The 12,915-nt window shown below is 47.8% G+C and overlaps 2 protein-coding genes across 2 annotated transcripts in view; both read right to left on the reverse strand.

The window, feature by feature from the left end:
• ANO2 (anoctamin 2) overlaps positions 1–6,198 on the reverse strand; it is a 332,095-nt gene extending 325,897 nt beyond the window's left edge. The window contains exon 1 of the mRNA XM_060024145.1: positions 6,116–6,198. Coding sequence (XP_059880128.1) covers positions 6,116–6,137 — 22 coding nt within the window. The 5' untranslated portion in view covers positions 6,138–6,198. The remainder of the gene's footprint in view (positions 1–6,115) is intronic.
• A 3,450-nt stretch (positions 6,199–9,648) lies between these two features.
• The window catches only part of VWF (von Willebrand factor), a 136,293-nt gene continuing 133,026 nt past the window's right edge, over positions 9,649–12,915 (reverse strand). Inside the window, exons 51-52 of the mRNA XM_060024146.1 lie at positions 10,405–10,502; positions 9,649–9,950 (exon numbers count right to left, since the gene is read on the reverse strand). Of these exons, the coding sequence (XP_059880129.1) occupies positions 9,762–9,950; positions 10,405–10,502 (287 nt within the window). The 3' untranslated portion in view covers positions 9,649–9,761. The remainder of the gene's footprint in view (positions 9,951–10,404; positions 10,503–12,915) is intronic.

A 12,915-nucleotide genomic window follows, 5' to 3' on the forward strand; every position in this document is an offset into this window, starting at 1 on the left:
AAAGGGATAAACAGAAGCCCCCAGGAGCTACTCTGTGGGGAGGGTGGGAGGAGCCCGCCATGCGAAGCCAGACTTAAAATACTAGGGTCCAGCGATCAGTAAAAGCGAGGACAAATGGACACAGAGAGCAGTTCTCAACCTTGGGTACACATTGAATCACCTAGGAAAGTTAAAAGGTTGATGTCTGGTTCCACCTCGAGATCTGGACTTATTTGCCTGGGGCGTTCTATTGCGCCACCAGGGTTGAGACCATTGGTCTATAGAATCACTAACAGAATAATTTGAATTCAAATTATTCAAACTAAAATTCAAACTATAATTTGAAAAGATACATGCATCCCAGTGTTCACAGCAGCACTATTTACAATAGCCAAGACATGGAAGCAACCTAAAGGTCCATCAACAGTGAATGGATAAAGATGTGGTAAACATACACACACACACACACAGACACACACACACACACACACACACACACACACACACACACACTGGAATATTACTCAGCCATAAAAAAGAAAACAATGCCATCTACAGCAACATGGATGGACCTAGAGATTATCATACTAAGTGAAGTCAGACAGAGAAAGACAAATATGATATGATATCACTTATATGTAGAATCTTTTAAAATGATATAAATGAACTTATTTACAAAACAGAAACAGACACACAGACATAGAAAACAAACTTATGGTTACCAAAGGGGAAAGCGGGTGGGGGAGGGGTTTTGGATTAGCAGATACAAACTTCTATATATAAAATAGATAAACAACACGGTCCTACTGTACAATACAGGGAACTATATTCAGTGCCCTGTGATAAACCATAATGGAAAAGGATACAAAAAAGAATATATATATGTACACCTGAATCACTCTGCTGTACACCTGAATCTAACACAACACTGTAAATCAACTAGACTTCAATTTTTTAAAAAGACAATAAAGAAGCAGCAGAATCTGTTGGTCAGCTACTGTCACACCAGCTCACCACTCACTCATTCATTCATTCCTGCATTCACAAACCATTTAATAAGCATTCACCACATACCCTGTCCTGTCCTGGGTGCTGAAACTTGAAGATCTCAGAGCCTACTTGGGGAGACAAATGTCTAAATCTGTAACTTTCATACAGCATAGTAAGTGTGACTATACCACACCAAACTTACCATTTCTGATAGGCCCCTATGACAGAGACTACAAGCTGCTTACCAACATCCATGTCTTCCTCTTCTCCCTGAACACACAGCTAGACCACATTTCCTAGCCTCCCTCCCTTGTAACTAGATGTGGCCACGGGACTGAATTCCGGCCAGAGGAATGTGAGAAGAGTGATATGTGCTATTTCTAGGCCTGGCCCATAGAAACCTTCCAGGCCTGCTTCTGCGTGCCCCTCCACGCTCTTTCCCCGGCTCAGATAACTGGAGCGGCAATTCTCAGGGCCACCTCGGAAGTCATAGTGGAAGCTGGAGGAGCCTCTGTCACCCCGGGTCCCTGAAAAGCTTCCTGGAAAAGAGTCACCCCACCAACTTGTTTATCCGCCCAGGCCTATCCCTTTAACAGGAAGTAAACTCTTGCTGTGTTTTCCTCCTTATTCTTTAGTCTGCCCGTTAGAGCAGTTATCCGAGCATTACCTTAATAGAGTGCCCTTCATTATCAATGTGAATAATAATAAATAGAGCAGAGCAGTACCCTAATACAGTACCCTTCATTAAGTAACTCCACTTACAAGTGCAGTAATTCAGCCCAGGGAGATACCATCCACGTCAAATACCTGTGCTTCACAACCTTGCTCAAACTTCCCCCAACTTGACAGACTGGACAACCCCCTCACACCTGTACACCCCATGCAGGGAGAGATTCTCAAAGGTAGGGACTGGATATCACCTTTGATCCTTACTGCAGCCTGGCACATAGTAGGTGCTCAAGGAAAGGGTGGATAAAAAATTGAGCTGCTGGAAAGATGAGCAGAGAGGGATTTCTGGCCAATCATCTCTTCCGTGCTTTGTGGTATGGAATTCTGGAGTCTTGGGTGGGTAAGAAAGTTGAGAGGATTTGTCACCAGTATTATACAGTTTAATGATTTGTCATTAAACTGTATAATACATACAGTATAATACAACATTATACTCAATTATATTCCAATATAAAATAAAATTTGGAGTAAATCAATTATACTCCAATATAAAATAAAATTTAAAAAAATGCTAAAGCATGTTCTTCACAATGAAGGGAAATGACAACAGATAGAAACTTGGATAAGAATTACTCCTGGGACTTCCTGGTGGTCCAGTGGGTAAGACTCCAAGCTCCCAATGCAGGGGGCCCGGGTTCGACCCCTGGCCGGCGAACTAGACCCTGCGTTCCACAACTAAGAAGTCCACGTGCCACAACTAAGATCCAGTGCAGCCAAAATAAATATAAAGAAATCAATTAAAAGTATTGCACCTGATGGAAGAGTGCATCACTTTCTTACACAGGCGAGGAAAAGAGATTGTGAGCCATTGGTCAGAATGGACCATTAGCCTCTAAGTTTTCTATCTGCTGAAGCCACAACTTTTCAAATTAGAAGCTTAACCCAATAGTTGGTTATATAATGGTTTGAAAACAGCATTTTTTTTCAATATAATGGAATAGAAGGGACGAGAAAAGAGTAAAACAGAAACGCCTCTTTTAAAAAAAAAATCAGAAACAATACAATAAATGCCCACATGAAAAATAATACTCTTTCTGAAAAGCTATTAATGAAACTACAGCCCATTATGCTAGGCAGTGTCTTATATGTCACACAAATACCACTGTGCCATTCTTCTTAAACTTTAATGTTGATGAACGAATCTCCTTTTCTTAGGCAACGAGACCCACGGGACTTACTATCTCTTTTCTGTTCTGCCTGTCAGGAGGCTCATAGGTAAGTTTTCACTCAACTACAGGACCTCTTCTTCTCTAGGTTTTGGTGCTATAATAATATGTTCCTAATCTTTCATTATTTGGCATTTGCTCATTTATCTTTGATTTAAGTTTTATTGCATCTAGGTTTTCCTTTTTTGTAATTTGTTTGAAGATTAATAAATAATAGAAATAATTACTGATATAGGCAAGAATAAAAATGGATTAAAAAGGAGTTAGGGTGAAGAATAATTACCAAAATATTAAAAACAGGTATTTTATTTATTTGCATTTAATTTTTTTTCACAATGGGCTTGTATCATTACTTTTTAGTTTTTAAGCTATTTTAATTAGTTAATGATGAACAATAGGCTAGAAAGTGGGAATTATCCCTTGGTCAGTGGGCCAGTCAGAAGATGCAAGGGTGCTTTATACCTGTGTTTGCTACACAGAGACAGGATCTGACCCTGGATCCTTGTGAGAATTGCCATCCTTTCGTAGTTTCAGCACAAGTTAACCTAGATGGAGAGCTGTCAGCCAGACAGACTTATAAATTATTTCCTTAAGAGTTTCCGGAGGAAGGGCAGGGTTGTCAGAAGGAGCCTAAGAAAGACCTCTAGTACATCTTGAAATGCCTGAAGTATGGACGGGGCTAATTTCTTCGGTTTGGTCTAAACAAGCCCAGGTTTGATCCTGGTTCCTCATTCTCATGTCCAACAACAGTGGACGTGGTTGCTACACTACTAGGATCAACTTAGGGCCCCCAGAATCCTGACAGGCCACTGTGTGCCCTTGTTGATCCTTGTAGCTCCAGCACTGAGTGTAGTACCTGGCTCGGCAGGTGTGCTCTGAACTGCTGTGAGCTGCAAGCACAGGTGCATGGTGTGCAGATCCATTGAAATGATCGTGAGCCAGGTCTGCTAGAGCACATCAGACACTGGGCAAGTCCTCTGCCCCCAGTGGGTCAGTCTCTCCCACGTGCCTGTGAGCCACAGATGTGGAACTCAGATAACCCGTGCTCATTAAGTCATGTCCCCGGTGGAGATCACAGTGGCACATTGCCTTAGGAGTTTGGTGATGACAACCTGCCTTCCTGGGCTTGACCCCACTAAGTAAGTTAACCATGATGATCCCAGATTGGAAGTCGTGTCAAGGCAAGCCTTGCCTGGATTATGACCACAGCATCACCTACCAGCCTTGCAAAATTAGTGTCTCCCTAAAAGCCCCAGTTCCACCCACATTTCTCAACCACCCCTCTTTGTTGGTATCTACACTCCCTTCTAATGGCTTCTTGAGAACAGAACAAAAGCAACAAGGTGAGGTGGTGGGAAATGAAACTGAATTCCAACTTTATCCTTCTCTGATGACTCGGTAGTTAACACAATGTAACAGGCATATTTCTTAACCTCTCTGAACCTCAGGTTCCTCGTCAATGAAATGGACTTAACACTGACCCCCATATTTTGGGGGAAGCAAAGCACGATGTCTGGTATACAGATGATGCTTGATAAATGTTACTCTTCCCTTTCTCTTTGAAAAGTCAAAAACATATGGCCTGAGTCCCAAGACTCCGCGTGATCTGGTTCACTCTCACCCTCTCCCTCTCCCTCCAGGCACTGGGCTTCCCCCCTATTTTTTGGACAGCCCAAGCACATTGCTGCCATGAGGTCTTTCGCCACTACTGCCTTTGCTAGGTCATTCTCCAGGTGTCCACATGGCCGGTTCTTTCCTTGAATGCAATCTCTGTTTAAACTCCTTCTCCCCAACCATCTGCATACAAATAGAGACCGATTCTACTTTGTAGCTAGAGGCAAGATCCTCATCTCTGGTGGTCAAGTTTCTGTTCTCCGTGTGCTCTAGGAATCAGGTCCTCATTAAAGAAAATGAAAGGCAAGCTCCACTTTAGAACCCGGTGCCTCTGGCCCCCTAGCTGTGCCCTGTAGTGGAAGAGGGCAGGGAAGGGGCGGAAAGAAACTGGACAGAACCTGAGGCTGGTGTTTGGAACCCATCCCCACTCCTCACACAGCTTTCTCCATCAGCCAGCAAAGAGGCCCAGGACCCACGTAGAGGCAACCCAGAGAGCGATGCAGGTGCCCCGAAAGGACCGTCTCAGGTCCTTGGCTCCCAAAATGATGGTGCATGACAGGACACAGTGAGGGGGAGATTGGGCCCTGGACACCCAGCAGCTGAGGCGGGGCTCTAATGTCCGGTCCCAAGCACAAAGCCCAGGCACGTGCAGGGACCCGGAGTCTCGTCATCCTCCACAAGCGCCCTACCTTGTCTAAGATCTTCCCTCACCTGTCACCTGCCTTGGGGCAGAGACCTAACCTTGCTCAGTGGGAACTTCTATCCCGGACCTGCATCCACACGGTCCCCGGACCAGCATCCACACGGTCCCCGGACCAGCATCCACATGGTCCGGGGTGTCCTCTCCACACCTGCTCACAAAGTCTCGGGACTGTGCCTGATGCCTACCTTCCAGTCCCTTCTGCCCACCGTTCATGCCAATGAGGTGGGCACCCTGCCCCCGCCACTCCACGCCTCTCCCACGAGCCACCAGAAACAAGACACCCAACAAAATCCCTTTCCAAGCAAGGCCAACCCTGCCAAACATGTCTTTCTACTCAGTATCATTTGGAGGTGCAGCAGTATCACATCCTGCCCCCCTAAACGCTGCCTCAATTTGCTTTTCCTCTAAAAAAAAAAGTCCCCAGGAAGGTCACGCCTGTGTTTCCCTGCACCCCGAGGTGTAAATGTCCTTCCTGGGGGTGGGTTTGGATAAGGGCTGGAGGAGACTTCCTGAAACTGTGAAGCTGCTCCAGGAATGCCAAAGTCAAATTGCAGGGGGTGAATCTGAACCTCTCTCCTCAGCAGATTAAACTCTGGGTGTTTGCTTACCATTCAGATGCACTGAACTGAACACCCCCGACTTAACAAGAAGATAAAGAGATAGGAATTGGTAATTCATCACCAAAAAGCCACTGCACCAATCTCCTGCCTCTTGTCCTACCTCTTCTCCCCTTGATCGGAAATGAGTGTCCAGGAAAGTGCTCGGGCATCCCTCGCCTTCCCCATCCTGGGAGAAAAGGATCAGCTCTGGAACCACCATTCCAGGTTCACTTGGGGTCACGAATCCCAAGGGGTAAGAGGCCATGTCCTTCACTCCCAGCCCCTCTGCCTTCTACAACTTGTCAGGACCAGGGTCCCCGGCAGGGGGGACTCACCGCTCAGCCCGGGGGTGGCCATGGTGCGGGCGCGCAGGGCAGGAAACCGGGACTGCCCCGCTGCTGGGGCTGCTCTGGCGTCTGCTCTGGCTTATTCAGTCGCGGGACTAATTCCATCGCAGCTCAGCTCCGTCTGGACGTGCCCGCCCCAGCCTGCTGCCGCTGCCTCCTCCCCCATCCCTCGCCAGCGGCTACCAGGCCTCCCCGGAGCTGCACCCTAGGCGCACCGGCGCTGGTCGCGCCACGTGGAGAAAGGAGGGCGTTCCCGTGGGCCGGCTGAGTCCGGGACACGCTCCGGTTAATGAAGCTGAGGGGCGAGACAGTAAGACCGCTGCTCTCCCCACCCGGGGAGCTGCCTGCTAACCTGGTTCGGGTGTGAGCATTCAGCCGGATTATCTCGTGAACAGCCTGGCTGATTAGCTTCCAATTCCGCCCGGGAAGCCTGCTTCCCGCCGCCCTGGCCCTTATCGCCTGGGTAGGGGTGGGAGGCTCCCCCGCACGCCTGCCTGCACTCTACCCGCCACCAGATGTCCCCAACTTTCTCTAGATTAAAAGGCGCAGGAGTGGAGGAATTGTGCCCCAGGGACAGGAAGAGGGGCTGCAAGAGGCAAGGGGAGGGGCTTGGGGAGGCAAGGGGTTTTAGCAAAGCTTCCCAGGGAGACGCTGGGACCAGCTGAGGAGGTAGATGGTGGAAGCTCCATTCCAGGAAAAAGAGGAGTTCCATCTCTCCGGAATGGCTTTGACATCTAGCCATGGGCAGGGGGATGGAAGAGAAGACCTCCAAAGGGCCATTCTGGATGACGGAATCTACAATTCCAAGACGCCCCCAAGCGAAACAAGTGCATTAATACCAGGGACCCTGAAAATGAAAAGGTATTATAACATTATATGTCAAGTAGGCTCTGAATGACTTTCCTATCTCCTATGCTGATAAGGTGGGCTGGTGGGGACTGCTCCCCACTTTATAGATAAGGAAACTGAGGCAGTAAAGGGGAGTCAGGGGCTGAGCAGAAGGAAAACCAAAAGCAGTGTGTGCCAACCTGGGCTGTATCCTGGGCACCAGGAGTAACCATGGCTGACGTGGATGTGGACTTCCTCGCCCTCAGCATCCTTCTCAGAGCCTCCCCCAGAGGAATTATCTAATTCTAGTAACAAATCTATGAGGGAATTACTGCCTGTGTGCCCATTTCACAGATCAGGAGACTGCAGTGTAAACGGTCAGGCACCGTGCCTCTGAGGACTTGCCTGCTCCAGAGCCAGTGCTCTAACACTTGGTTCCTGGCTGCTTGAGACAACACCCTTCTCCATTCACTTCTGGGAACCTTCTCTACATGTTTTCAATGCCAGGAGGATTGGAAACCTTTCCACCATGGTGGTTCCTTATCCATTCCCTCTCTTCTCTCCCTCCCGCACTGTTTTAGTCCCTTTGTCCCTGCATACTCCTCCCTTGAAACTCCCCCTAAGACTCTCACTTTGGGGACTGTCCCATCTGGTCTAAGGGTGACAAAAAAGAGAGTGCCTGAGACCAGAGGCAGACCCACCCTGGAACACATGCAGAATGGGGACAGCTCCTGGCTCATACCCCCACTACCAGTTTCTCCTTTTTACCCTACTTCCTGCATTTTTTTTTAAATCAAAATATGCAATTTTTCTGACTCAGCTTTTTTCTTGGCAGTGAACTGTACTGTCAGTAAATATGAGGGGAACTCAGGCTACGGAGGCAGTTGGAAAACTGACACCTTCTGCTGGAGAGGCAGACTCCCTGCTGAGTTCCTCTGTGGCGATGCGTCCAATGGCGTCTCGTCCCCAGGTGGAGCATTAGGCCATCAGTCAGAAGGGAGACAGGTAATTCTCTGGCCCTGGATCTGGTTTCCTACAGAGACCATAGAGGCACTCAAAGTTGGAGGTGGGGTGATGGATGGAGGATGACAGCCTTGGAATTATTGAGCAGTTACATAAAACTTCTATCCATTCTTCCTTCCCTCTACCCGGCTAAACTCCCCACCAAAACGACTCAACACAACCCATGCCATTTGCCTTTAATGTATCTTCCCTGGAGGTTCTTCCCCAGCAGTGACAGAAGCAGAAAGACCTAGAAATGCAGCCGTCACTGGTTCCTGTGAGAACAGGGCCGAATCTGTCAGCACCAGGGACGTGCGGCTCTGATGCACCGGCTCCGGAGTTCCTGCCCAGGTGTCCAGGTACTTGGGTTCTGAACCTGACCCTGCCACCCAGCAGCTGTGTGACCTTTGGCAAGTTACTCAAGTTCTCTGAGCTGCTTTCATCCGCTGCAAAGGGGCAGGAGAGGGCAGTGGATGAGATGTCTAAATCCTTTCCAGCTCCGTGGTCCAGTATGTTCAATGAGTTGAGTCTCTCCTGGGCTAGGAGGATCCAGCATGAAAGTCAATCTTCCATCAAATTCCTGTCTCATAGCCAAGACAGTTGCTTTATTCTCATGGGTGTGCTCTCCCCACCTAGAGTTTCTGCCATCTTGCCAGCATATACATGTAAGCTTTTTTCATAAAAGTCTAAGAAAGGTGATCTCTCCTTGAGAGTGACAGCAGTGGTTAGTGATTTGGGGACCCGGTGAGGTCTGGAGTTACCTACACCTCTTCTATCCACTAAAGGATCCTGGAGTGGGCAAGGCCTTGGCCTCCAGCATCCAGCCCCAAAGGAACTCAGCTCCCTCACCCCTCAGAACAAAGGAAATCCTCAATGCTCTGCCACTGACGGTAGGGACACTTAGGGTTTCCCTTTGAAGCTTGATTTCCCCGTTTTTCTTCTGGTCACTTTTTCCGTTATTAGAGAGCAATTCATAGTTACTCCCGGACTTTCTGGCTTATTTGACCCTCCCAGCTGAGTGAGTGAGACTGACGTTCCTGGTTCCAGTTGAGGAAACTAAGTCTGAAAACCGCTAAGGGGCTTGCTGAGGCCACACAGTCCGGCGAAGGCCATGGGTGGAACCTGGGCCGCCCCCGAGTCTGGGGGTCCCCGGCCACGGCCACGCCTGTGCCGCGAGGGACCACGTTCCCGCACATGCCCAGCACCGCGTTTCCAGCCCCCCAGCCCCCAGCCTCTCACCCTCCCACGGGGGCGACTGAAGAACACAGGCACTGGCTCAGCTGAGGGCTCAGAGAACCCCTTGCACACCCACTGGGGCCCCTTCCCCATCAAGTCAGCCACACTGGCCAGAGCCTGGCAGGAGCCTGGCTCTAGGGACTCCTCTGCTCTGCCCAGAAGCCCCTGGATTCAGAGACTGGAGACCCCAGTGTTCCAGAGCAAATCCCTTCTCCTTCAGCCACTGGGCTGTTTCCAAGGAGGCCTGGCGCTCACTTTCCCCTTCCCTCCCCGTGGACGCTGAGCTGCCACTTTCTCCCCGACGTGGGCGGTGCCTCCCGCAGACCCCGGGGCTCAAGTGTTTCCAGATGGAGCCTGTGCTCCCCTACCCCCCACCCCCTTCGGCACCAGCCTCAGAGCTCCAGCCCAGCCTACAACAGCCATCTCAGCCTAGATGAACCATGAGCCTTTGGCAAGATGACAGGTTGGCCTTTATTGTGGGCCCGGGGAAGCCCGGGAGCGGAGCACGCATGCGCCAAGCAGGGGTTGCCAAGCGGGTGGTGACGGGTGTCCGCGGCAGGACCACGCCTCACTGGCGGCACTTCCTGGGGGAGCACTTGCACTGCATGGCGTTGAGGACCACGTGGTGGATGACGGAGCCGTTGGCGCAGCGCAGGGGCACCTGCATGGGCTCTGTGCGTGTGGGCGCGCAGCAGGCGCACTGGTCCTGCACGTCCTCTGTGTCGATGGAGTACAGGGCTTTGCTGGTACATCTTCCCTACGGCAGGGCAGAGAGAGGCGGCCGTTGCGGGCGGTGGAGAGTGCCAGGGTGGGGAGGGCTCTGGGGCAGCCCACTTCCTCCACCTGCCCTCCTCCAATCAAGAAGGTCTGGCTTTGCCCGGAGAAACACGGGACAGCCAAACAACGTGTAAAAGAGCTCTCGGGAGGTCTGAAAGGCCTGTCCTAATGGAACTGTCACACCCAACTCCCATCTTCCATTAAGCAACTCTCCATTCTCTTCAGAGGACGTGTTGAATCATTGCTCGGTTTTTTTCTTCTAGGGTCAAAAGTTCCCATTTACTTCAATAAAACATAGGCTTTTTAAAAAAATTTTAAAAGCTCCCAGTTCCTTTCACTTCTCCCCCCTGTGAATTTCCCAGATCCTTCGACTCTGTAACTAAAGAGACGTGACCAAACAAAGAACTTGCCCCTCCTAACCGAGGACCCCTTACCTCGCAGTAGTGAATGTCCACTTGCTCTTCAGACAGACAGTCTCCCACTTTGACGTACTGCAGCTTGGCAGTGATGTCCTTGCACTCGGGCTCCTCACCTACAGGACAGGTGAGAGATGGGACCTGTTCTTCCACACAACACTCTCCAGCCCAGTTCCCTCATTTACTGGAAATAGGTCAATTTCACAGTAACCGGATCACCGAAGCCAGCCATGGGGAAGGCAAGTCAGTGGTCCTGGTTCCCCTCAGCTTCTCCTGGCCCTTCATATTCAGAGATATAGTTATCGCTGGGTTTAACTCACTTAATGGCACAATTTTAATTGCAGGAGGAGCGTAGATTCACTGTGCTTTGGTGATGTCAATGGATAGGACTTACTTTTATGTAATTGTAGACTCTAAAAACAATGATGAATAAATAAGGAAACACAAGCTTTAAATGACACATTAAACAAGCTGGACATAATTGATATTTATAGGACATTCCATCCGAAAACAACAGAATACACTTTCTTCTCAAGCGCTCATGGAACATTCTCCAGGATAGATCATATCTTGAGTCACAAATCAAGCGTTGGTAAATTTAAGAAAATTGAAATCGGATCAAGTATCTTTTCCAACCACAACGCTATGAGACTAGATACCAATTACAGGAAAAAAAAACTGTAGAAAATACAAACACATGGAGGCTAAATAATACGTTATACTAAATAACCAAGAACTCACTGAAGAAACCAAAGAGGAAATCAAAAAATACCTAGAAACAAATGACGTTGAAAACACGATGAACCAAAACCTATGGGATGCAGCAAAAGCAGTTCTAAGAGGGAAGTTTATAGCAATACAATCCTACCTCAAGAAACAAGAAAAAACTCAAATAAACAAGCTAACCTTACACCTAAAGCAATTAGAGAAAGAGGAACAAAACCACCCCCCCCCAAAGTTAGCTGAAGGAAAGATCGCAAAAATCTGATCAGAGGGCTTCCCTGGTGGCACAGTGGTTAAGAATCCGCCTGCCAATGCAGGGGACATGGGTTCAAGCCCTGGTCTGGGAAGATCCCACATGCCGTGGAGCAACTAAACCCATGCCACAACTACTGAAGCCCGTGCACCTAGAGCCTGTGCTCCATAAAAAGAGAAGCCACTGCAATGAGAAGCCTGCGCACCGCAATGAAGAGTAGCCCCCGCTCGCCACAACTAGAGAAAGCCCGTGTACAGCAACAAAGACCGCACACAGCCAAAAATTAAAAAAAAAAAAAATCAGATCAGAAATAAATGAAAAGGAAATGAAGGAAACATTAGCAAAGATCAATAAAACTAAAAGCTGGTTCTTTGAGAAGATAAACAAAATTGATAAATTATTAGCCAGACTCATCAAGAAAAAAAGGGAGAAGATTCAAATCAACAGAATTAGAAATGAAAAAGGAGAAGTAACAACTGACAGTGCAGAAATACAAAGGATCATAAGAGATTACTGCAAGCAACTATACGCCAATAAAATGGACAACCTGGAAGAAATGGACAAATTCTTAGAAAAGCACAACCTTCCAAGACTGAACCAGGAAGAAACAGAAAATATGAACAGCCCAGTCACAAGCACTAAAATTGAAACTGTGATTAAAAATCTTCCAACAAACAAAAGCCCAGGACCAGATGGCTTCACAGGCGAATACTATCATACATTTAGAGAAGAGCTAACGCCTGTCCTTCTTAAAATCTTCTGAAATATAGCAGAGGGAGGAACACTCCCAAACTCATTCTACGAGGCCACCATCACCCTGATACCAAAACCAGACAAAGATATCACAAAAAAAGGAAACTACAGGCCAATATCACTGATGAACATAGATGCAAAAATCCTCAACAAAATACTAGCAAACAGAATCCAACAGCATATTAAAAGGATCATACACCATGACCAAGTGGGGTTTATCCCAGGAATGCAAGGATTCTTTAATATACTCAAATCAATCAATGTGATGCACCATATTAACAAATCGAAGGATAAAAACCATATGATAATCTCAATAGACGCAGAAAAAGCTTTCGACAAAATTCAACACCCAATTATGATAAAAACTCTCCAGAAAGTAGGCATAGAGGGAACCTACCTCAACATAATAAAGGCCATGTATGACAAACCCTACACACTAGGGTTTGCATTCCTATACACTAACGATGAAAAATCTGAAACAGAAATTAAGGCAACACTCCCATTTACCATTGCAACAAAAAGAATAAAATACCTAGGAATAAACCTACCTAAGGAGACAAAAGACCTATATGCAGAAATCTATGAGACACTGATGAAAGAAATTAAAGACAATACAAACAGATGGAGAGATATATCATGTTCTTCGACTGGAAGAATCAACATTGTGAAAATGACTATACTACCCAAAGCAATCTACAGATTCAATGCAATCCCTATCAAACTACCAATAGCCTTTTGCACAGAACTAGAACAAAAAATTTCACAATTTGTATGGAAACACAAAAGGCCCCGAGTAGCCA

The sequence above is a fragment of the Delphinus delphis genome, chromosome 11 (assembly GCF_949987515.2).
Source record: "Delphinus delphis chromosome 11, mDelDel1.2, whole genome shotgun sequence".
Classification (NCBI taxonomy): domain Eukaryota; kingdom Metazoa; phylum Chordata; class Mammalia; order Artiodactyla; family Delphinidae; genus Delphinus; species Delphinus delphis.